The sequence below is a fragment of the Microcaecilia unicolor genome, chromosome 1 (assembly GCF_901765095.1).
Source record: "Microcaecilia unicolor chromosome 1, aMicUni1.1, whole genome shotgun sequence".
NCBI classification, from domain to species: Eukaryota; Metazoa; Chordata; class Amphibia; order Gymnophiona; family Siphonopidae; genus Microcaecilia; species Microcaecilia unicolor.
This window is the reverse complement of record NC_044031.1, coordinates 731074442-731099807: the sequence shown is the minus strand read 5'-3', so window position 1 is coordinate 731099807 and position 25366 is coordinate 731074442. Positions and strand designations below refer to the sequence as shown.

The 25366-nt window shown below is 45.4% G+C and overlaps 1 protein-coding gene across 2 annotated transcripts in view; it reads right to left on the bottom strand.

Moving 5' to 3' along the window:
• Positions 1 to 25366, bottom strand: part of CKMT1A (creatine kinase, mitochondrial 1A) — a 70421-nt gene that overhangs the window by 19951 nt on the left and 25104 nt on the right. The window contains exons 2-4 of one of the 2 annotated variants that reach the window (XM_030189640.1): positions 24888 to 25124; positions 12160 to 12358; positions 7127 to 7222 (exon numbers count right to left, since the gene is read on the bottom strand). In XM_030189640.1, coding sequence (XP_030045500.1) covers positions 7127 to 7222; positions 12160 to 12358; positions 24888 to 25039 — 447 coding nt within the window. In that variant the 5' untranslated portion in view covers positions 25040 to 25124. The remainder of the gene's footprint in view (positions 1 to 7126; positions 7223 to 12159; positions 12359 to 24887; positions 25125 to 25366) is intronic. The other variant, XM_030189639.1, reaches the window with a different exon arrangement.

Here is a 25366-nt window from a genome sequence, read left to right as displayed (position 1 = left end):
TAACATAGAGAGCAGCTTTTATGATTCACAATATCAAAAGCAGCAGAAATATCAAATTGTAAGAAAACTATCTGTGGAGGAGTGGCCTAATGGTTAGTGCAGTGGGCGCTGATCCTAGCAACCTGGGTTCAATTCCCACTGCAGCTCCTTGTGACCTTGGTCAAGTCACTTAACCCTCCATTGCCCCAGTTACAAAAAAACTTAGATTGTGAGCCCCCTATGGACAGAGAAAGTACCTGTATATAATGTGTACAGCACTGCATATGTCTAGTAGCACTATAGAAATGATTAGTAATAGTATTCCTTGACATAGTGCACTTTTAATATGAGATTCTGACACTTGTGTGGAGAGCTTCTGTACTGTGTAAGGACCTGAAACCAAACCTGCGCAATAATTCAACTCCTGGATGGTCAGGAAGTAGCACTGAATTTTAGATGATATGAGTTGGTGTTATAGAAGAATTCTGGCTAAGACAGAGGAATATTGTCTCAAACTGAAGGGTTCATGAGATGCATGGAGGGGATGACTCACAGTTTCTGCTGGCAAAAAAAAAGCAGGGAGCTTGGATGAATTAATATTCCATCTACTGAGCATTAAACTTTAATCCAGCAATCACTGATAGAGTCTCCAGGTAATGATGGTGTTTGGGGAGCTGCCATTAAAAAATGGTCAAGAACTGGATACACAGGCAAAGCAGAGGAAAGCTGAGCACAGAAAGAAATGGAGCACTGTAATCACCAAGCATCATTTCAAAGATGGTACTTGATAAATTATGACATGATAGGAAGAAGTTGGAGAGAGTCTGCAGTCTTGGATGCGGGAGCAACAAGTTAAAGACACTTGATGAGGGAGAGAAATGATTCAGAGGAGTGTATTCCTTAATAGGAAAAAGTGAAGATGACATGACATTCCCAATAAAAACTGTCTTCTCAAAGCTCATCACAACCACAGTCCATGCAGCCATCTCCAAGGTGGAATACCTAGCTACTGATTTTGATGGCGTTATCTACCTGACAACCCCCAAACAAATGAGGGCAAGAGAAACAGAGAGGAAAGATGGTTTATGCAGCTGTCCAAAGCCGGATTTGGGGGCTAAACAGAAAGAACCCTGAACTCAAATTTTTCAAATTCTATGTCAGTTCTGCAACTTCTGCAGAGTGAAATGAGGTCACTATCCAGTGGAGCAGCCTCCCTTTAAACATAATCTGAATGTCAGAGTTCTCTGGATAACTTTTGGCCACTCTCCTAGATCGCCTCCCAGCCTGCCTCATCCCAGAGTGCATGCTTTTTGGATTTCACATAAGTTTTCACGGATAAAAGTACCTGCTCAAATACTAGGTGCAGATTGTGTTTATACTTGTCTCAAGGCAATCTTCGAGGAGCAAACAGTATTTGAAGACTTTACAGGTAGGCGTATGGTTTGAAAGTTGCACCCTTGGTGTCTTGCTGCATGTCACTGAGTCTTTGTCAGGGCGGGTTATGAACTCAGAAGTCACAAGAACCCTCCATTAAATAGTTTACCTCTAATTGAATATCCCAAATGTATTCTTTTTTTTTCTTTAAATGAGGGGGGATAGTAATATTATTTTCATTAATAAACAGAAGAATACAGTGCAATCTGCTTAAGTGCAAGGGTCTGGGACCAAAGAAATACATGCAGTTAACCGGACTATGCACTTAACCGTTGTGACCCAAAGAAGCTTGACATCTGATAAACATATGTACAGTACTGTTTATTATACCTACAGTATACAGTCTCCGTTAACTGATGTTATACAGTCTCCGTTAACTGACATTAGGCTTACTTGAAGTAATCAGTGATAGTCCTCTGTACACTATTGTGTCTGTGAGTTCCATAGACTACGTCTGCCAGACGGTAAAAACTGTCATAGCACTGACATCCAGTGGCCTCCAGATAGGCCCGCACGGTGTTGAGACTCTCCAGAGCTCTTGCAAAAGTGACAGGAGGTTGTTGAATTTCGTCAGCATGTGCCTCGCTGCTCATTTCATCATCTGTTTCATCATCAGCCATTGCCTGCGTGTAAGGTTATATCTTGACATCAGTGCTGTCGTCAGCTGTTTGTAGATCGTAATCAACAGTTACGTAGTGATGAAACTCCTCTTCAGTAACATAAGTACATAAGTACATAAGTACATAAGTAGTGCCATACTGGGAAAGACCAAAGGTCCATCTAGCCCAGCATCCTGTCACCGACAGTGGCCAATCCAGGTCAAGGGCACCTGGCACGCTCCCCAAACGTAAAAACATTCCAGACAAGTTATACCTAAAAATGCGGAATTTTTCCAAGTCCATTTAATAGCGGTCTATGGACTTGTCCTTTAGGAATCTATCTAACCCCTTTTTAAACTCCGTCAAGCTAACCGCCCGTACCACGTTCTCCGGCAACGAATTCCAGAGTCTAATTACATGTTGGGTGAAGAAAACGTTTCTCCGATTCGTTTTAAATTTACCACACTGTAGCTTCAACTCATGCCCTCTAGTCCTAGTATTTTTGGATAGCGTGAACAGTCGCTTCACATCCACCTGATCCATTCCACTCATTATTTTATACACTTCTATCATATCTCCCCTCAGCCGTCTCTTCTCCAAGCTGAAAAGCCCTAGCCTTCTCAGCCTCTCTTCATAGGAAAGTCGTCCCATCCTCACTATCATTTTCGTCGCCCTTCGCTGTACCTTTTCCAATTCTACTATATCTTTTTTGAGATACGGAGACCAGTACTGAACACAATACTCCAGGTGCGGTCGCACCATGGAGCGATACAATGGCATTATAACATCCGCACACCTGGACTCCATACCCTTCCTAATAACACCCAACATTCTATTCGCTTTCCTAGCCGCAGCAGCACACTGAGCAGAAGGTTTCAGCGTATCATCGACGACGACACCCAGATCCCTTTCTTGATCCGTAACTCCTAACGCGGAACCTTGCAAGACGTAGCTATAATTCGGGTTCCTCTTACCCACATGCATCACTTTGCACTTGTCAACATTGAACTTCATCTGCCACTTGCACGCCCATTCTCCCAGTCTCGCAAGGTCCTCCTGTAATCGTTCACATTCCTCCTGCGACTTGACGACCCTGAATAATTTTGTGTCATCGGCGAATTTAATTACCTCACTAGTTATTCCCATCTCTAGGTCATTTATAAATACATTAAAAAGCAACGGACCCAGCACAGACCCCTGCGGGACCCCACTAACTACCCTCCTCCACTGAGAATACTGGCCACGCAATCCTACTCTCTGCTTCCTATCTTTCAACCAGTTCTTAATCCATAATAATACCCTACCTCCGATTCCATGGCTCTGCAATTTCTTCAGGAGTCTTTCGTGCGGCACTTTGTCAAACGCCTTCTGAAAATCCAGATATACAATATCAACCGGCTCCCCATTGTCCACATGTTTGCTTACCCCCTCAAAAAAATGCATTAGATTGGTGAGGCAAGACTTCCCTTCACTAAATCCGTGCTGACTTTGTCTCATCAGTCCATGTTTTTGTATATGCTCTGCAATTTTATTCTTAATAATAGCCTCCACCATCTTGCCCGGCACCGACGTCAGACTCACCGGTCTATAATTTCCCGGATCTCCTCTGGAACCCTTCTTAAAAATCGGAGTAACATTGGCTACCCTCCAGTCTTCCGGTACTACACTTGATTTTAGGGACAGATTGCATATTTCTAACAGTAGCTCCGCAAGTTCATTTTTTAGTTCTATTAATACTCTGGGATGAATACCATCAGGTCCCGGTGATTTACTACTCTTCAGCTTGCTGAACTGACCCATTACATCCTCCAAGGTTACAGAGAATTTGTTTAGTTTCTCCGACTCCCCCGCTTCAAATATTCTTTCCGGCACCGGTGTCCCCCCCAAATCCTCCTCGGTGAAGACCGAAGCAAAGAATTCATTTAATTTCTCCGCTACGGCTTTGTCCTCCTTGATCGCCCCTTTAACACCATTTTCGTCCAGCGGCCCAACCGACTCTTTGGCCGGTTTCCTGCTTTTAATGTATCTAAAAATATTTTTACTATGTATTTTTGCTTCCAACGCTAATTTCTTCTCAAAGTCCTTTTTTGCCCTCCTTATCTCCGCTTTGCATTTGGCTTGGCATTCCTTATGATCTATCCTGTTACTTTCAGTTGGTTCTCTTCTCCACTTTCTGAAGGATTGTTTTTTGGCTCTAATGATAACACCAGCTGGGATGTCAATAACCTGTTCATCTGAAGCGTTTGCAACAGCTGCATCTGTTTCATCCCTCTCCACATCCTTAACAAAGCTTGCCCGCTTGTAGCAGTTCACAATGGTTGCCTGTGTAACATGATTCCAGGCTTCTTTCTCCATATGTAGGGAATCCAACAGTGATAGATTACGAGCCAGTTCAATAGCACGTTTATCCTTCCCAGTCTGGTCATCCATAACGCTCATCAGATGACGTAGCACAAGAGCCCGATAATGTTTTTTGAAATTGGCTATTATGCCCTGATCCATAGGTTGCATCAGAGAGGTAGTGTTTGGTGGCAGGAAGACCACCTTGACGTTAGACAGCCTGACATTATCACTGTGTGCAGTACAATTATCACAAAGCAACAAAATCTGACGCTTTTGTGCCCACATTCTAGTGTCTAACTTCTTTAGCCACTGCTTCCAAATTTCCCCAGTCATCCATGAATTTGTGTTAGCCTCATATGATACGGGAAGTCGCTTAACATTCTTGAAGCAACGGGGCTTTTTCCTCTTTCCAATGACGAGTGGTTCCAACTTCTCACTCCCCATCCATATTGCAGCAAAGGAGGATCGTCAGTCGGTCCTTCGACGGTTTACTTCCTGTAGTTTCGGCTTCTTTGAATGCTAGTTCCATCAGGAATCGCTCGCCAGTAGAGACTGTTTTCATCAGCATTGAAAATGTCACGAGGTGCAAACTCGTTCAAGATGGTAGGAAGAACTGAAACAACCCAATTTTCAGCACCAATGTCATCAGCGTCTTGTTTTTCACCAAGCTGTTTCTTGAATTTTATGTTGTTCCTCTCCTTCCATCTTTCCAGCCATCCAACAGTGGCTTTGAATTCAGTTAGTCCAAGACTTTCAGCTAGCCGATTAGCTTTCTCCATAAGCAGTGGACCACTGACAGGAAACTGTCTGCTCCTGACTTGAGAAAACCACTGAAGAAGAGCATCTTCTACATTCTCAGCTTTTCCTGCCCGTTTTCGTTTCCTGTGTGGATTTGTATTGTTTTGCCAGTCTTCCAGAAGCTGATCTTTCTGCTTCAAGATACGTGAAATTTGACTGGGATTTGACACCATATTCTTTAGCAATAGATGCTTGACTTGTTCAGCCAGTGTTAAAGTCTTACACTTGTGCGATGACGACGATGACTCCAGTGTACACTCTAACAACTTTCTTTCACTTATTCTGCCTGTGACAGTTAACCAACGAGATTTCAAATTTACCGCCCCTTTGTCACGTGCCAATCAGCTTCCATATTCCGTGCGCGCTTATGCGGAGTCTTTCCTGCGGAGGAGCGGTCTTAAACTATGCAAATAAGCGAATCTTGCACTTATCAGTGGTGCGCTAAACCGAAGTTTGTCCCCATAGAAATTGATGGCGCCAAAAATGGGACCAAAGTACGGCATGCAGTTAAACAGAGCATGCGCTTATCCAACGTGCACCTAAATGGAGTGCACTGTACTTCCAAATGTGATCTCTTGCAGTAGAAGAAATCTTTAGCGCTTCAATAAGTCTGTTGCATCAATGTGTAACATACATGGGGCAAGATTTTATAAACAGGCTGTTAAAAATCACTGTTCAGTATGTTGGATTACTGCTGCTCTCTATTACTGTTTTTACCAATGACATCCAATGAATCCATCAAGAAGGGGGCCAGTTTATTTTGAATAATCACTAAGGGGTCCTTTTATCAAGCTATGGTATAAAGGGACCTGAGGTAGAGTTGGCGTGTGTTTTTCCTTCGCACTGAGGCCCTCTTTTACTGCAGCATGTAAAAGATCTTTTAAAAAAAGAAAGGAAATGGCCATGCACTAATCACAGGGATTGATGAGCAGTCATGCCTGAGGGGAGCCCTTACCGTCACCTATTTAAGTGATGGTAAGCAGGGGCGTAGCCAGACTTTGGCGGGAGGGGGGTCCAGAGCCCGAGGTGAGGGGGCACATTTTAGCCCCCCTGGCACTGCCGACCCCCCCCCCGCCATAGCCGACCCTCCCCGCCACCATCACCACCAACTTTGACCCCCCCCCACCGACGACCCTCTCGATCCCCCCTTCCTGCCGCCAACCCTCCCCCGCCATCGCCTACCTTTGCTGGCAGGGGACCCCAACCCCCAACAGCCGAGGTCTTCTTCCTTCGTTCTGTTTCTGAGTCTGACGTCCTGCACGTTGTACGTGGAAGAAGAGGACCTCGGCCCTCGGCTGGTGGGGGTTGGGGTACCCCGCCAGCAAAGGTAGCAGACAGCGACGGCGGGTTGGCGGCGGGAGGGGGGGTCGAGAGGGTCATCGGCAGGGGGTTCCAGGGCCAAATCTACGGGGGCCCAGGCCCCTGTGGCCCCATGTAGTTACGCCCCTGATGGTAAGGGCTTCCATGCTAACCCAGAAGTAACTGGGCAGCATTGATTACCACCGGCTAAGCCCTGGCACTACAAAAATAGAAAATATTTTTATAGTGCCAGAAATGGTGCATGCTGGGGGTGGGAACTACTGCCGGGCTCCTGCAGTAGCCTGGCAGTAGTCCCCGTCTGGCGTTTGGCAAATTGGTGGTAGGGCCCCTAAATAAATATGAAAGTGGACAGAAATTAATCCTTAGATGAATAATACAGAGAAAGAGCTGGAGATGAAAAAGGGAGATAACAGTAGTTAATTTCACATGATGGCAGATAGGTACATATGGATGGATAAATATTAATCACCAAATTATCAGAAAGAGAGACAATCATGGTCAGCTCCGATATGGACTGGGGTGCAGGTGATGTTAAATTATATAGCGGTGTTTCACTAGTGTACTCTCACTTTCTACATGTTGTGAACAGAGCTGCTGCTTCATGGATATGCAGTGGTTTTACCACCAGGGGGAGATGGTGAGCATTAACATACCTTGCTGGCATCCAGGTCAGTGGGATGTTTCATGGTTTGAGTGTTGTAGCCATTGTGCCTTTCCTGAATGACAGGGTCAAAAATATCTGCAAACACCTAAAACATGAAAAGGTAAGAATTACACACCTTTGCTATGGTCTTGAAAACCAAAATTCTATTCTGAGAGATTTCAGCTTACCCATGTTAAAAGTGAACATCGGTACTAGATGGAATGGTAAAACGTCTTTCATCAGTCAAAATGCTACATGTGATTTGTGTCCAGACAGGGAGAGTACTGCAGATTGCTCATATTTTTTATAAAGCAGAATCCAACACAAATCAGCTATCCGCAAATGGAAGTCTTTAGACCTTTTTCTATCCAATAAGGACTAATTTTAGGGTTAGAACTCAGCACTCTGTACCATATTGTGTGTTTTGTTCTGTTCTGTTGCATTTTCTGTGGTGTATTGTTATGATTTAATAAACTTATTATTAAAAAAAATGCTACATGTGAGTTAATTATCTATGAAACAGCAATAATGGATATAAAGAAAATGTCATATTCTATTCATTGGCCAGTGGCAAACTATGGGGCCCTTTTACTAAGCTGTGGTAAAGGGGGCCCTGCGCTACTGGCTGTCTCCGTTTTTGCTGTGCGCTGAGGTCCTTTTACTGCAGTGGGCAAAAAGGCCAAAAAAAAAAGATCGAACTTACTGCGTGGCCATGCAGGGGGGAGCATTTACTGCCATCCATTGAGGTGGCGGTAAGGGCATCTGCGCTAACACGGAGGTAAACGGACAGTGCACTGCGCTGCCTGATTACCACCGGGTAACTGCTGCGATATAAAATAGGGACCTATTTTCCCTAGTACATTGGGCCGGCAGTAGTTCTAGACTGCCGTGCGGACCCCTATAGTTCTTTAAGAGGCTCGCCTGAAGATCTTCCTCCAGTGGGACACACACAGTGATCACATTTCCCCCCAATTCTATAAAAAGCGCTAAAAATTGGGCACACAGGGATCATTTATGTGCATAACTAAATGAGATAGTTGGTGGTAAATTGGCATTAAGAACCAATAATTGGCATCAGCAAGCACTGATTGGCACTAATTTGTGTTATGCATGTAAATGACATATGCCTCTATTCTATAAACTTAACGCATAATTTCAATGGTGCAGAACTTTAAGGGGGGCCTGGGCATGGGAGGGACATGGTTGTGCCAAGCAATTAGGTGCTAAGTTATGAATACTGTCAGTAATGCACAGTTTGTTTTTTCTAGCAAAAAAGGTGCTGCTGGTACTCAAATGCTAGGCCACCCTTCAAGGGTGGAGTGATCACTGAGGGACCCACCCCACACTGGCCAGGCCCCCTGCAACCAGTCACAGAATCTATGACAAGGCAGAATTGGTGTGTAGAGCCTGAGCTCTTTCATTAAAACTTGGGGACCATGGGTCAATTTTAGCAGATAATGGAAAAGGTGCCGGTACTCAGTACCCCCAAGTATCCCCTCAAAAAAAAGCCCTGGTTACGCAAACATTTACACCAACTTTTGACATGGCATAAGTGCTGTTGCCTAGAATTAGGCAACAAAATGTACGCTTATGCTAGTATTTTATAACAGCATGATATGCAATATTGCTGTTATAGCATTGGTTCTTACCTCGGGTTTCTATATATGGCACCTTAATTTCCATGTGGAAGTCGAAGCATATTTTATAACAATGTACGTAACGTAATTGGTTAACTAGCTAATCAGCGCTGTTAATTGGATGTTAACAAGCCATTATCATCACTAATTGGCATTAAGATTTATGCGCACAACTCGCTAAGCGTATTCTGTACTGTAGTGCACCTAAATTCCTAAGTCGCATAGTTAAAAAGGGAGTGTGGCCATGGGCAGGGTGTGAGCATTTCTAAAATCTATGCGCGTTGTTATAGGATACACCTGCTCTGCGCCTAATTTAGGTGTCTGGATTTACACCAAGTAAAACATGGTGTAAATGGCCATGGCTACATTTGTTCACATGGAGAGGCGCTCGGTGCTGTTCTATATACCGTATGGAAATTTAAGCCTATTCTATAATATTTAGGCGTACTTTACAGAATACACCTAGTTGTATTTTTTCCGCGTGGAATTTTCAGATGCCATATATAGAATGTAGCCCAAAGCGCCCAAATGTTTGGCATCTAAGTTTTAGTACCCTTTACTGAATCGAGACCTTTCTGTTCCATAGCACTCCTATTCATGCAACGTCATTATTTTTAAAGCAAGAACAGAATTCAAGCATGCTTCAAAATGAAGATGTGAGTTCTGCATTCAATTATCCCATTCATAGGGGTGACTTTCAACTTATTCCTGATCACTGGTGCCACTGTCCTTCACAGCCGTTTGCTGACATCCACAATAAGGGAGCCATATCCGGACAATTTACTCAGATGGACTAGCCTTTTTGAACGCTCTCCAACTCATCAAGGCCACGAGTACATGCAGACTTTCAGAATGTGTGTACTTTGAGCTGAATAGAGGAGAGATGCTCCTGGGGGTGTATTTGAGCAGGACTGGGAAGCAACACACATAGACTGTATTTTTCAAATCTACGCATATTGTTTTCCAGAACAAATTCTGCCCACAGAGTTTGCAAGTGATAAGACTGCAGGCACTTTTTATTCATTGACCCCAGAGGAGTTTCCCTTTGAAAATCAGCTGGAAGGACTACGGGGAAAGCATACCTATAGATTTTGTGCTTGGATGGGCTATTTGAAAATTGCATCCAAAACTGTAATGCAAAGTTGTGTGCCGCTTCGGTTCATATAAAAATGCCAACAACAAGCAGAAGGAGTACATTTCTTAAATTTGGTGAAATTTGATGTCCTTTTTTCTATTGCGCAATTGTTTCAAAAGTTTACTTTCCCTGAATATTGATGGGGGCAACGTTCAACAGCTGGCTATTTATTTTAAAAACAGATGTCCACGATTCCAAAGGTGATTTACTGTATAAAACCCAAAACAAACAGCAAGTAACGTAAAACCTAAAACAGCGCACATTCTTCACAATATCTGCGGTTTGTAACTGATTTCCAGAAAGAAGCTACCCAGAGAGTGTAAAACATGAAAGTTAAATGTGTCCACATACTGTGTGCCTGCTGTTTTTTTGTGAGAACTCGAATGGGGGTAGAATAGTGTGCTGTGCATATTTTGAAAATGGATTGTAAACATCCCTGTCCCCCTTCCAGGGAACAGCTCGTTTCAGCCTGGCTAAAATTAACCACATTATGGAACCCTGTGACTACTTTTAGCCAGAGAGAGAAGGGCAATTTTCAGCCAGGTAAATGGCTTTCAGAAGTGTCCTCTATATCCTTTAGAGATGTTTTGTATACAGAATCCAGACTCCCTCTGCTGTTATTCAGCAATTTCTACAGCTCCACCTCAAAAGATTTGCACAACAACCTCTGGCACCCAACACTTTCTGATTTAGCCCCATTCTCACACATTGTGCTCATTTTCAAAGCACACAGACTTACATAGAGGGGAATTTTTGATATGACGTCCAAGTCGGACTTTGGACATTATGCGCTAAATGTCCTAAATCCAAATAGGAAATATAGCCATTTTCAAAACAGCAAAATGTCTATGGTCATGCCCCCCTTTCAGTTACATGCTAAAATATTTATGTGCGCATCTTTATAGAGTAGCGCAGAGCAAAATGCACGTGCAAATTGAAATGGTTGCAAATAATTGATTTTTAGCCCAATTATTGGTGCTAATAGGCTCGTTACTCAATTAAATTGAACACACAAATTGGGCACGTGCCCAAATTTGCGTAATGCAATTTTAAGCATCATTTATAGAATTTGGGGCCATGTGTGCAACTGCCAGGGAGTCTGAGAGTTGCATTGCTGGGTCACAAGTATGCCTAGCAGTTAGGAACGTAGGTTAAAGAATATTTGCATTTGCATATCTGTCTGTCTACAGACAGGCATGCTAAAACTCAAAACAAAACAAAAAAAAAACCCTACCTCACTAGTAAACAAATGTCATAGAACAAACACAACCAGGAGAATGTACCTAATCATATAATGATAATAAAGAGAGGAGTGCCCTCAGAGATTTAAACACCTATGTGGTAGTCACTGAAGACCACTAACAGGTGAGACATTGCACTTCATTCATTGGGCCGCTCACTCACTGTAATGTTTTTTTATGTTGTATTTGTGCTCGGTGTAATTGTGTGCCTCGCTATTGCTAGCCCTACAAATGCACTGCAAATGATCAACTCAACTCAGCCAGCATAAATAATCTAGAAAACATGAAAAATCTTTACTTGTCTTAGGAGCCCTTCGCCAGTACAACCGAACGCTAAGGGCTCCAATGATAGAATCGCTCAATGGTCACAGAGAAAAGACTGCTGTTCCCTGAAATATATGGGCATATCGTTAGATTTCAGTCTTTGCTCTATGGGCATTGAACGATTCTATCATCGGAGCCCATAGCGTTTGGTTGTACTGGAGTGTGCATAAGGATGAGCCCCACCCACAATCTGACCAGGCTCCACCCTTGTCTTCACCCACCATGCAAAATCATGCTATGTAAGACACATGCCTATTTACAGAATAGCACTTAGGCAGAATATTGGCGTATATGCATATATGTGCACATGTGTGTTTATGTTAGTTTTGTGTGTAGGTAATTGTTAGCACCTATGGTACAGAATCGCTCCCCCTTCCTCCATGACTAACCTCCATAATGAGGCCTTTCCTTGGTGTGATGTTAGGGTTCTTTTTTTCCCCCTGCGGTAAGGTTGGTCCTTACTTTGGTGTGTTGTTTCTTTTGATGTGTGGTTTCTCTCCCATTATTACTCTTTTTAAAGCATTTTGTCAATGAATTTGTGTTTTCATGTTAAATTTCACCTAGCAAGAAATGCTGAAGCATTGCACGGAAAATCACCTGGGAAAATGAACCCGTAAATTAAGGATGGATTGCTTTTCTGAAGTAGGGTGTGCTGTGGTGGTAATGGGAGAGGGGGGACCTGGCTACAGAAATATCATACTCTCACCTCGTAAGTCTCTTCATCACCCGCCACCATGCCTACTGTCTTGATAAACGGGTGTCCAGGGTTGTCTACTCCAGTCTGGATGCACTGATCCAGGGTCCAGCCATTTGGGGTAACCTTATCACAGAGTCTGGCATAGATTGCAGGAGTCAAACTAGTAGCCATACAGTTGTTGTGTTTTCGGAGGTCGGGGTACTCTGCACTACAGGATACAGAGAGGAAAACAAGAGCGTCAAATGCTTTCCACGGTTTACTTAGGTCACATGACACAGGTGGAAGGTCACTGCAAGAACAGGTCCTTCACATGATCCCACAATGTTTGGAGCCCTCATTCATGTTGTCAGGGCCAAGGCATTTTTTTCATGAAGAATTTTGTTCTCTAACAAGAGGTGAAAAGCTGACCTCACATATCTGTAGCCTCACAGTTGCCTTAAGCACTTCTGATCTCTAAAATGAGGAAATAGTAATTTAATGATATTGATTATTGGTAGAACATCCAGTTGTAGAGAATGAAGTGATAGAATTCCACACACCAAATATAATATGTTATTTCTTAACAAAAGGTTAGAATGTTAAGGCTATATTGTTTTATATTGCAAATCCATATTTATCTATATCAATAAAACCATAGTAGTTTTGAGTGGGAATGAGAGGGGCAGCTGTGGGTGCTAATACTGAATTGGTCCCCCTTCCCCCACTGCAAATATAACTGTCTTAACATTACCTCCCCCCCAGTAAAACAGGCAAATTTAACCTGTGCATAAAACCATTGCAAACTTGTACCCCTTTAATAGTATCCAACTGAGGAACATAGATGACAGGAAATGACAGGTTCAAAACTCTGCTGCCCGTCTCATCTTCCGCCAGGGTCGCTTTACTCATACCACCCCTCTCCTCAAGACCCTTCACTGGCTCCCTATCCGTTTTCGCATCCTGTTCAAACTTCTTCTACTAACCTATAAATGTACTCACTCTGCTGCTCCCCAGTATCTCTCCACACTCGTCCTTCCCTACACCCCTTCCCGTGCACTCCGCTCCATGGATAAATCCTTCTTATCTGTTCCCTTCTCTGCTACTGCCAACTCCAGACTTCACGCCTTCTGTCTCGCTGCACCCTACGCCTGGAATAAACTTCCTGAGCCCCTACGTCTTGCCCTATCCTTGGCCACCTTTAAATCTAGACTGAAAGCCCACCTCTTTAACATTGCTTTTGACTCGTAACCACTTGTAACCACTCGCCTCCACCTACCCTCCTCTCTTCCTTCCCGTTCACATTAATTGATTTGATTTGCTTACTTTATTTTTATTTTTTGTCTATTAGATTGTAAGCTCTGAGCAGGGACTGTCTTTCTTCTATGTTTGTGCAGCGCTGCATACGCCTTGTAGCGCTATAGAAATGCTAAATAGTAGTAGTAGTAGTAGTAGGAATAATATATATGTAAGGGTCAGGAATTAGGTTTATTAGAATATCAAGAACATAAGAACACAAACGTTGCCATACTGGGACAGACCATCAAGCCCAGTGGATTTTCCTAAGTCCATCTTAATAATGGCTTTTATGGACTTTTCTTTTAGGAAATATCCAAACTTTTTTAAAACCCTGCGAAGCTAACTGCTTTTACCACATTCTCTGGCAACAAATTCCAGAGTTTAACTGCATATTCAGTGAATAAATATTTTTTCTGATTTGTTTTAAATTTACTACTTAATAGCTCCATTGCATACCCTCTAGTCCTAGTATTATTTGAAAGAGTAAACAAGTGATTGACGTCCACCCATTCCACTCCACTCAGTATTTTATCGACCTCTATCAAATCTCCCCTCAGCCATCTGTTTGCATGAAGAACCCTAGCCACTTTAGCCTTTCCCATTGGCGTAGCAAGGGGGGGGCGGAAGGGGCGGTCCGCCCCGGGTGTCAGCACAAGGGGGTGCTCTGCCGCTCCTGCAGCTTCCAAGCACCCCCCCACACCCAAAATCCCCCCCCATAGGCGCCTTGTATAACCCTCCTCCTCCTCCTCTCCGCCCCCGTGTCATAACCTTTTTACTTCCCATGGTGGCAGCGACGTCAGTTACGTTACGAAGAAGGCACTGCAGGCTCCCCTCCAGCTTCAGCTTCTCCCTTTGCTCTTCACACAGTGAGTGTCCCGCCTTCGCGATGACGCATTTCCTGTTTCCGCGAACGCGGGACACTCACTGTGTGAAGAGCAAAGGGAGAAGCTGAAGCCGGAGGGGAGCCTGCAGTGCCTTCTTCATAACGTAACTGGCGTTGCTGCCACCACGGGAAGTAAAAGGGTTATGACACGGGGGGCAGAGAGGAGGAGGAGGGCTGCCGTGGGTGGGAAGGAAGGACTCAGAGGGACAGGGGCTGTTAAAGTGAGCAGAGCTGCTTCGCTGCAGTGCTAGCCCTGTGTTTGTGGGGGCAGCAGTCAGGTGAAGGAAGGAAGGAATGGAGAGGGCAGGGGAGAGAGGAGAATGCTGGACATGGATGGGAGGGGAGAGCAGGGGGAGAGAACAGATTTCTGGACATGGAGAGAAGGGGAGGACATGGAGAGAAGGGGAGGACATGGAGAGAAGGGGAGGGCATGGGGAGAGAAGAGATCACTGGAGAGGAGGGGAGGGCAAGGGAGAGAGGAGAATTGCTGGACGTGGGTGGATGGATAGAGGGAAGGGCAGGAAGGAACGGAGAGGAGGGCTGTCGGGAAGCTGAGGGAGGGCAGGGAGAATTGCTGGACATGGATGGGAGGGGAGGGCATGGGGAGAGAAGAGATCATTGGAGAGGAGGGGAGGGCAGGGGAGAGAGGAGAATTGCTGGACGTGGATGGATGGTGGCAGCAGGGGAGAGAGGAAATTTGCTGGATATGGATGGATGGAGGAGAGGGGAGAGGAGAGGGGAGAGGAGAGGAGAATTGCTGACATGGATGAATGAATGGGGGCAGGGGAGAGAGGAAATTTGCAGGATATGGGTGGATGGAGGAGACGGCAGGGGAGAATGGAGAATTCCTGGACATAAATGGAGAATTGCTGGATATGGATGGATGAATGGGGACAGGGGAGAGAGGAAATTTGCTTGATATGGGTGGATGGAGGAGAGTGCAGGGGAGAATGGAGAGTTGTTGGACATGGATGGATGGAGGGGAGGAAAGTCAGGAAGGAAATGCACAAGGATGGAAGAGAGAAGAGAAGAGAAATGTTGGACAAGGATGGAGGGAAGGAAAGACAAAGGAAGGAGATGCACATGGAGAGAGGGCAGATCCTAGATGGAAGGGGCAGGGAGAGAGGGCAGACTTTGGATGGAGGGGATAGGAGAGAGAGGGCAGACACTGGGCAGAAAAGGGAGAAGAGCACTGAGAAACTTAAATGCTGAAATAAGATCAGTGAATGGGAAGGATGAGTGAAGAGAAGAAACTGTCTTCTGAAGAAGAGCAGGGGTAGGAGGGTGAAATGAGGTAAGGGAATCAGTAGAAGCAGGAGATGCTAAGCTAGTTAAAAAACGGACGGGAGGGTAAAGGGGCAGCTGCAAGTGATGGGGGAAGTAGGACAATCTCATCATGGTAACCAGAGGCAAAACCATCAGCAGTCAATGAAGATGGAGGTGCAGGGGCTGAGGAATTTGCAAGCTGATTAAGCAAGCAAAAGAGTTGAGAGGTAGTCCAGTCCTGCGAAACAAGTCTGGATATATATGACCTTTTTGCCTGGCATAAACCAAGTGAGTAGGAATGGAAAATGTTCAGAAATGCTACAAGAGCTGCAGCAGAGGGAAATCTGCACCATGTGCGTTCGGCTTTGCGCAGTTGACAACGAAGGAGCAGAAGCCCAGGGTGATACTAGGGTTGGGGAGGAAGGCTGCTTAGGAAAGTAGAGACAAAGGGCAATAAAACCTGAGAGTCCATAGGCAGAGAAGAAAAATCAGAGGGAAAACCCTCTCGAGAGTGAAAAAATGATTCAGGGGTTAGAGAATGAAGCTTCCTACTCAGCAGTGGACAGGAGGGAGCAGAGGGAAGGTAAGCCACAGGCATAGCAAAGAGAAAAAAAATCAAGGCTTGATCAGACCATGGAACAGGGAGAATGGACAAGGTGGAGACATTAGACACAGAAGGCTGATGGGTAATAATCACCTCAAGAGTGTGGCCCATAGAATGAGCAGGAGAGGAAAGCCACTGTGAAAGGGTAATGGCACCAAGAAAAGAAAGGAAGTTCCTGGGGCAGCTGCCTGACTAGTGTTTAGAGCAGGGGTTCTCAAACCAGCCCTCAGGACATACCTAACCAGTCAGGTTTTCAGGATATCCACAATAAATATGCAGATGTTCATAGAATGCAGGTAGTGCATGCAAATCTATCTCCTGCATATTCATTCTAGATATCCTGAAATCCTGGTTGGCTAGGTGTGCCCCTAGGACTGGTTGAGAACCCCTGCTTTAGACCTTCTTGATCAGAGTTTTCAAGGGGCCCTTTCTTTTGGTTGCCTTGCGCGAAGTACAGTGGCATAGTTAGCTTGCTTTCTACCTGGGGTGAGTCACCATTGTGCCCCCCAAGGCACATCATGTGCCCCCCAGGTGCGTCACACTCTCACCCCCACACTGAAGCGCATCACCTCCTAGCAAGGGGGTGCATGGAGCAGTTGCACAGCTGTTGGCTCCGCCAGTCCCCTGCCTCGGAACTGGAAGAAACATTAGAGGGGGCAGGGGACTGGCGGATCCAACAGCCACATGACTGTTCCATGCACCCCCTTGCTGCCTGCACCTGGGGTGGACCGACCCCACTGCCTCACCCACGGTACGCTAATGGGGGAGTGCCACCTTATCCCTCGCTTAGGGGTAAGTGCTGCCTGTAAAGGGTGGGGGGAGGAAAAAGTGCTGCCTGTTGGTGGGGGGGCATTTTAAGGAGGGAGAAAAAGCTGGGATTTGAAGAAGGAGAAACAGGGAGGGTGCTGGTGTCAGGCCTAGGGAAGGGGCAGAGTTAAAATGCAGTGTCCCCTTGTTAATTTGTGTGAATGTGAGAGGGGGCATAATGAGAAAAATTTCCCATGGTGCTGACTCATGTCAGTTAAAATTATATTTATATATATATCTTCATTGTTTTGATATGCTGGCTTCATATTCAGCATTTTAGTCTGGTGCGTGTGTGTGTTTGTCATTTTTAATAACCATAATGAATACGTATGAGATGTATGTATGCAAATGAATATGCTAATGTACCAAGCCACACCCTTTGCCCCCCCCCCCCCCCAAATGAAACAAACTACGTCCATGCCTATAAACCCGCTTGGAGTATTCTGGCGGAAATTGTTCTGGCGCTAATTTTTCAGGCACCATAACCAGAATCTAGTCCTTGGCGCCTAAATTTAGGCACCCCTTATAGAATGGTTCTTATAGATTATAAAACCCACCAGGGGCAGACAAATACCTACTACCTATGTAACATACCCTGAGCTACTACCGAAAAGTGTCGCTCCTTGAGCAGGGACTGTCCTTCTATGTGAAATTGTACAGCGCTGCGTAACCCTAGTAGCGCTTTAGAAATGTTAAGTAACATAGTAGATGATGGCAGAAAAAGACCTGCTTGGTCCATCTAGTCTGCCCAAGATAAACTCATATCTTGAATTTGTACCTGTCTTTTTCAGGGCACAGACCGTATAAGTCTGCCCAGCAGTATTTCCCGCCTCCCAACCACCAGTCCCGCCTCCCATCACCGGCTCTGTTACAGACCGTATAAGTCTGCCCTCCACTATCCTCACCTCCCAACCACCAACCCCTCTTCCCCCCACCTGCGCCGCCACCCAATTTCAGCTAAGCTTCTGAGGATCCATTCCTGCTGCACAGGATTCCTTTATGTTTATCCCACGCATGTTTGAATTCCGTTACCGTTTTCATCTCCACCACCTCCCGCGGGAGGGCATTCCAAGCATCCACCACCCTCTCCGTGAAAAAATACTTCCTGATATCTTTTTTGAGTCTGCCCCCCTTCAATCTCATTTCATGTCCTCTCGTTCTACCGAGTAGTAGTAGTAGTAGTAAATCACATACAGAAAAAGAAGAAAAGAGGTTCCCCACCATGGCAACATGAATTCCGTTTTATACAGAAGCAAATAAGTAGACAGCTCATTTGGAGCAGACGTTCACATGAGAGGCCCTCAAGCAAGACATCAAATGGGGCCCCTACAGCAGGGGGATTCAACTCTGAAGATATAGACGTGGCTACAAGAGGGCCCCCTTCTTTCCTCCCCCCCCCCCCCCCCCCCCCCCGTACTGCAGAAGCTGCTTGTGTGGAATGTATGCCACTGGCTTATTTCACAGAAAATTGCTGCCCACCCACGACATTTTTACTGGTTCGCACTTCTGTTGAATATTTATTGCTGATCTTCTGAAAGCAGACTGATCCGTAGCCCTTGATTTGAATCTGTGGTTACCCTATATTCATATTAGTAATTGGGGTTTGTTTGTCTGTCTTGCCTAGGGACTTTCCCATGTGTATTTCTGTATAGGGCTGTCTATAACTGGTAATGCTGCACAAATTATGCTCCCTTTATTCTGTGGATTCTGTGTTTTTATGATTAATAAACTGCATTTCAATTAATAGATATGCCATAACTTCTGATACAGGCGCAAAGTCTTCATAAGTACGCGGGGAATCTTTGTTGTATTTGCCTGATTTAGGATGTTTTCTCTCATATTGCAAAGTGATCTAACATGGTGTCCTAGATTTCGATAAACATGGCTTCATCCTGGGAATGGTATTTACTGTCACCATGACTGCATATCTGCTCAGTAAATGTAAGCCGTATTATCTCTGAGGATGAATCTTAGGTTACTCAGTATCCGCACAGTTGTACAGTAAAGATGAGATCTGTTCCTTGCTGAGGTTGTACTTTGCACGCCAGGTTTGTTTCGAAAAACCGGTAACTCCTAAATATTGGCCATGGGGAAGGAAATCCTTGAATAAATAAAACTCGGGGGGGGGGGGGGGGTCACAATTGGACGTCTCATTTGTTTGATGAAATAGGAAGGAGAGATTGAATTACAAAAATCGATTTTAACAGGAAAATGGATTGTCCCTAGTGGATGTTATAAAATGGCAAAGGGCCTGATTCACTGACAATTCTGTAAAGTGACACCTAGAGGCCTCAGAGGCACCATCACACTGACAGATGCCTATGTGCACTAGGTACTATTCATAGTAACATAGTGTAGCCAGGGCCAGCCCAAGGCAAGATGCCGCCTAAGACAGAGCTTGCATGCCGCTCGCCCCCCCCCTCCCGGCCAAGATGTCACCCTCCCCGGCGTTTTACCTGGTCACGGTGATTTTCCAAGCCCGGCAGCGATTCCAATATTCTGGCCTGCCTCTTCCCTTTACTGTGGCTGCCTGAACAAAACAGGAAGTGACTTCAGGCAGCCGCTGTCAAGGGAAGAGGCGGGTGCCGGCGGCGGCAGGGCAGTGTATGGGAATCGCTGCTGCTGCAGGGCTTGGAAAGTCACCGTGACCAGGTAAAATGCCGTGAAGCCGCCCCCCCCCCCGAGATGCTGCTCCCAAAGCGTGCCGCCTGAGGTCCCCATCTCAGGTGGCCTAATGGTTGGACCGTCCCTGAGTATGACAGTCTATCCAGTCTGCCCAACTATCACACTCATTATCAATTCATGATTAAATCAACAATGAATGTGGTGTAAAATACTTGATTAGGGTCTTTCTTTGGCCTTTCTGGGACATAAACCATAGAAGTCCGCCTGGTCCTGTCTTTACATTCCAACTGCAGGAGTTACTGAGGAAGCCTACTCCATCCAGCCTATCTGTTTTGTCATTTACAGGCAACAGACTGTAAAAAAAGCTATAGTGGGGTTTGAACCTATGTCCCTACATTTCTTGATTAGCTTTCGAAGGTTGCCCTTCTTCCTCAGATCGGAAATAAACAAATGTGCTAGCTGACAGTGTATATAAGTGAAAACATTCAAGCATTATGGCTACCACACTCCTCTACTAGTCTACTGCACTAACCACTAGGCTACTCCTCTGATCTATAAGGAACCATCTAAGTGCCATGACACCTAACTGCAAGGGGAGCATTCACATGGGAAAAGCATGGGCATGTCTCCCAGTTAATCCAGGGCTGCCAAGAAGGGGGGGCAGGGGGAACAAAATTCCCCGGGCCTGGCCTCCAAGGGGGCCTAGCGCTGGGTCTGTCTCTCTCCTGCTCAAGTAGGGATCCGGGTAATTGTGCTAATGCGATAACCCGGTCCAGGCATACAGGAGCAGGAGAGAGACAGACCCCGGTACCGGGCCCCCCCCCCTTGAAGGCTGGAGAGGAGCAGATGCACTGATGAAGGAAGGTAGGGGGGCGGGGGCAGGAGTGGCCGGAGCGAGTGAGTAAGCAAAGCGCAGCAGCGGCAGCAGCTGTGTCCCCAGTTGGGGGGGGGGGTGATAGCTGCATCCCAAGTGGGGGATGGAGGGTGGCGGTGGCCCTGTTGTGGGCCCAGCTCTGTCTCTCAGCAACCCTGAGTTAAGCAGCATCCTCCCCTGATGTTCAGCCAGTGGCAGGCAGTATGGCTAGCTGTCACCACTGGCTGTGACCCCAAATTTTCAATGCTGGGCTGTTTTCAGTGACCAGCACTGAATGTCCAGTTTTTTTTTTTGGCTGGCTGTAACTTAACCGGCTATGTGAATTTTCAGTGCTAGCCGGTTAAGTTAATAGTGGGCAAAGCGAGGACTGCTATTTATGCAGTCCGATTTGCCCGCTATACTTTGCTGGCCAGTGCTTGAATATTCATTGATAGCTGGCTATGTTGCGTGATATAGAGGGGCATAATCGAACAGAAACGCCTATCTCCATGGGCGTTTATCTCCGAGAACGGGTCCGTGAAGGGACGGACCGAATCGTATTTTCGAAAAAACATGGACGTTTATCTTTTTTTGAGCTGGGCGTTTTTGTTTTTCAGCGATAATGGAAACCGAAAACGCCCAGCTCAAAAACGAATAACTCCAAGACATTTATTCATGGGAGGGGCCAGGATTCGTACTGCACCGGTCCACCTCACATGCCAGGACACCAACCGGGCACCCTAGGGGGCACTTTTACAAAAAAAAAAAAAAAGGTAAAACAGCTCCCAGGTGCATAGCACCCTTCCCTTGGGTGTTGAGCCCCCAAAATCCCCCTCAAAACCCACTGCCCACAAGTCTACACCATTACTATAGCCCTAAGGGGTGAAGGGGGGCACCTACACGTGGGTACAGTGGGTTTGGGGGGCGGTTTGGAGGGCTCCCATTTACCAGCACAAGTGTAACAGGTGGGGGGGGGGGGATGAGCCTGGGTCCACCTGCCTGAAGTCCACTGCTCCAGTGACCTGCATACTGCTGCCAGGGAGGTGGGTATGACATTTGAGGGTGAAAATAAAAAGTTGTGAAACGGCATATTTTGTGGTGGGAGGGGGTTCGTGACCACTGGGGGAGTCAGGGGAGGTCATCCCCGATTCCCTCCAGTGGTCATCTGGTCATTTAGGGCACTTTTTGGGGCCTTATTCGTGGAAAAACAGGGTCCAGGAAAAGTGCCCTAAATTCTCGCTAAAAATGCATATTTTTTTCCCATTATCGGCGAAAGGCGGCCATCTCTGATCGGCAGATAACCACGCCCCAGTTCCGCCTTCACCACGCCTTCGACACGCCCCCATCAACGTTGTCCGCATCCGCGACGGAGTGCAGTTGAAAACGTCCAAATTCGGCTTTTGATTATACCGCGTTATTCGTTTTTGTGAGATAAACGTCCATCTCCCGATTTAGGTCGGAACTTGGGCGTTTTTCTCGTTCGATTATAAGCAGGATAGCCAGTTAGCTGCTATGCACTAAGCACTAATATTCAGTGGAGATAACCAGCTATTTTGCAGTGAACATTAGTGGAGTGAAGGAGTGGCCTAGTGGTTAGAGCACCAGTCTTGAAATCCAGAGGTGGCTGGTTCAAATCCCACTGCTGCTCCTTGTGATCTTGAGCAAGTCACTTAACCCTCCCTTGCCTGAGGTACAAACTTAGATTGTGAGCCCTCCTGGGACAGAGAAATATCCAGAGTACCTGAATGTAACTCACCTTGAGCTACTACTGAAAAAGGTGTGAGCAAAATCTAAATAAATATTGAAGATTCTACATGGAATGTTGCTATTATTGGTGATTCTACATGGAATGTTAATGTTGCTATTCCAACTAGCAACATTCCATGTAGAAGCCTGCCCTTGCAGATCAGCAACGCGGCCGCGCAGGCTTCTGTTTCTGTGAGTCTGACGTCCTGCACGTACGTGCAGGACGTCAGACTCACAGAAACAGAAGCCTGCGTAGCTGTATTGGTACAAACTTAGATTGTGAGCCCTCCTAGGACAGAGAAATATCCAGAGTACCTGAATGTAACTCACCTTGAGCTACTACTGAAAAAGGTGTGAGTGAAATCCAAATTAATAATAATATTAGTGCTAAGCACTAGCCATTCCTGGATGGTTAAATAGCACTGAACATCAGGTCCCTAGTATATAGAACACTATAAGCTATGCATTGGCACTTAGCCGAGTTTAAAAAGGGGTTAGACAGTTTCCTAAAGGACAAGTCCATAAACCACTACTAAATGGACTTGGGAAAATCCACAATTCCAGGAATAACATGTATAGAATGTTTGTATGTTTGGGAAGCTTACCAGGTGCCCTGCCCTTGCTGCTGTCGTGGACAGGATGCTGGGCTCAGTGGAGCCTTGGTCTTTTCCCAGTGTGGCATTACTTATCTAAGATAAGAGGATGCATCTACACATGGGTGTGCCAAAAAGCCAACCTTACACTAGTTTTCTATAATGGAATCATGGCGCCAAGATCCGTTACGGAATTTGCGCTAAGCATACAGCATTGGGGCACCCAGACTGAGGTGCCAATTTATAGAGTTGCCTGTGACCTGGCTTGGCCACTGTTTGGAAAACAGGATACTGGGCTAGATGAACCATTGGTCTGACCCAATGTGGCTACTCTTATGTTCTTTTAAGACTTTTCTCTTTTACTGTTTGTACCTAAGCCTTGGTTCCCAAACCTGGTCCTGGAGGCACCCCAGCCAGTCAGGTTTTCAGGATATCCACAATGAATATTCATGAGATAGATTTGCATGCAGTGGAGGGAAGAAGAGAAAAACCCAGGTTCATGGGTCTGAGTATTCGTCACTAATATATAAATTGCAAAAATTCCTCCTCTAGCGTGCAATTTCCATGAGATCTTTCCTACTGAAATGTCATGAGGTAGGTGATTTCTTGCACATTTATTAGTTGCCTCACTGGAATTTTACTATGAATGTCAGGGCATGGAGTCTTTCATTTCCTGAACGCAATCTGTGTATCTTTCTGCATTTGTTAATGCATTCCACTGACTAACCAAGTCGCTTTCTGTGAAGTAATTCCGTAGGCAAAGGGCTGGTGGTCTCCTCTGCATTTCTGCCCGATTTAATCCTGATTAACAGGTTAATTGCTTTTGCAGACAGTCTATTTTTGAGGGTTCTTTCAAATTTAATTTTGTAAACAACTGGAGTCAGTAGGTAAAAAAAAAATAACTCTGGTCTCGACAGCAAATGTAAATAATAATAAAAAAAAAAGACAAGAAATAGAAATGAAATACCTGCTTAATGCCAAGTGTGCTAAATGCAAGAAATGGATGGCCTGCTGCTAAGAACCTATTTACTCTCTTTCACAGAGCAGTGATGATTAGCTCAGAGCAACTGCTGAGACTGTTTCCTGCCCTAATGAACCAACGATCTTATTAATCATAATCAGCTAGGCTGTCTTGTCAGCCCTAATGTCCTTTGCCTGAAGAAAAACGCCACGATTTATGAGTCTTCCTACCATAAGGAACTACAGTTAAATAGTCCAAACCCAATGAAGGGTTTTTAGAATGGGTGGACTCTCTCCCCCTTCTCCCCAGCCCCGCTCTCCACCTCTCCGTCCCTGCTACAGTAGGGAGGTATTGGTCTGCATTGAATAGTGCAGCATGCTGAAGGTATTTTTTTTTTTTTAAAGCAATGGACGAACACAGGAATATTCAGACACAGAATTCTGCAGTATTCAACGGATCATCCCATCTGGGGGATAGGTTTTGATTATAGCAGCATAGCATTAGAAATATGTGCGTCCATCCTTTGGGATACATTCGCTATAGGGGGAGAGGGGGAACCCTGTAAGAACCTAACAAAAGCTTTCATGTCTTTGTAATGTTAATTGAGCTTCTGAGTACCCGCAATGGTCTCCAATGCAGTCTACGCTGAAGCCTTCATTTCAACCTGCCCATAGCCGGCGCTTAGTCAAGGATGTTGGAAACAGTGTCTTACATAAATGGTTGCCCTTCCATTATCTAGAAAAAAAAGGGGGGGGTGTTCATTGCCCCTCCCCATTGGATTTAAAATACTTGTATTACAGCAGTGCAGTCATGCCTCTTAGAGTAGTAAAGAGGTCATTAATTTAAACGAGACATTTTTTAAATTAACATATTAAGACGCTCATTTTCAAAGAACCTTTGAAAATGAGCCTCCATAATATATGTTTGAAATAAAATAGGCCTTATTCAAATAAATTAATACCGGCAGCAATTTCATGATGGTTCTCATCTCACTATTCATTTTCGTATGTTCGTACGAAGCCTGCTGATACAGAATCGATACATGTCATGGATATGTACCTGGATATAAACTGGCCTTGAACTAAGGCTTGAGCTAAATCCAAATAAAATACTAGATGGTTTACCTTGGTGGGTAGAGTCTTCTCCTCCTGTCGGTGTCGGCGCTGACTCTGTCCCTGGTTGCGAGGTATCCAGCAGCTACTGTCCCAGCTCCGACTATGGCCAAGAGTCTGCTGGATTTCCTGCTCAAGAGAACCCGAGAAAAGGTGCTGGACATCTTCGCTGGGAATCAGGATCCACAATAAAACGCCACCGACACGTAAAAGGGAAAAAGGAGAGTGGAAAAAAAAAATCCAGGAGATCTGCAACAATACCAAAGATAAGAAACGCAGAGAATGAGTCTGTGTGTTAGAGGTGGAAAATCAGAGGCTGGAATGGAGGACGTGATTTGAATGGAAACTACCCAACAAACAGAGGGAGAGATTACAAGACGCAGTGAGGTCGAAGCTGCATTTGCAAGCAGCCAGCCCCCAATTCCTCCGGTGCAGTCCCAAAGCAGCAAACACCCACCAATCTCTCTCTCTCTCTCTCTCTCTCTCTCAGA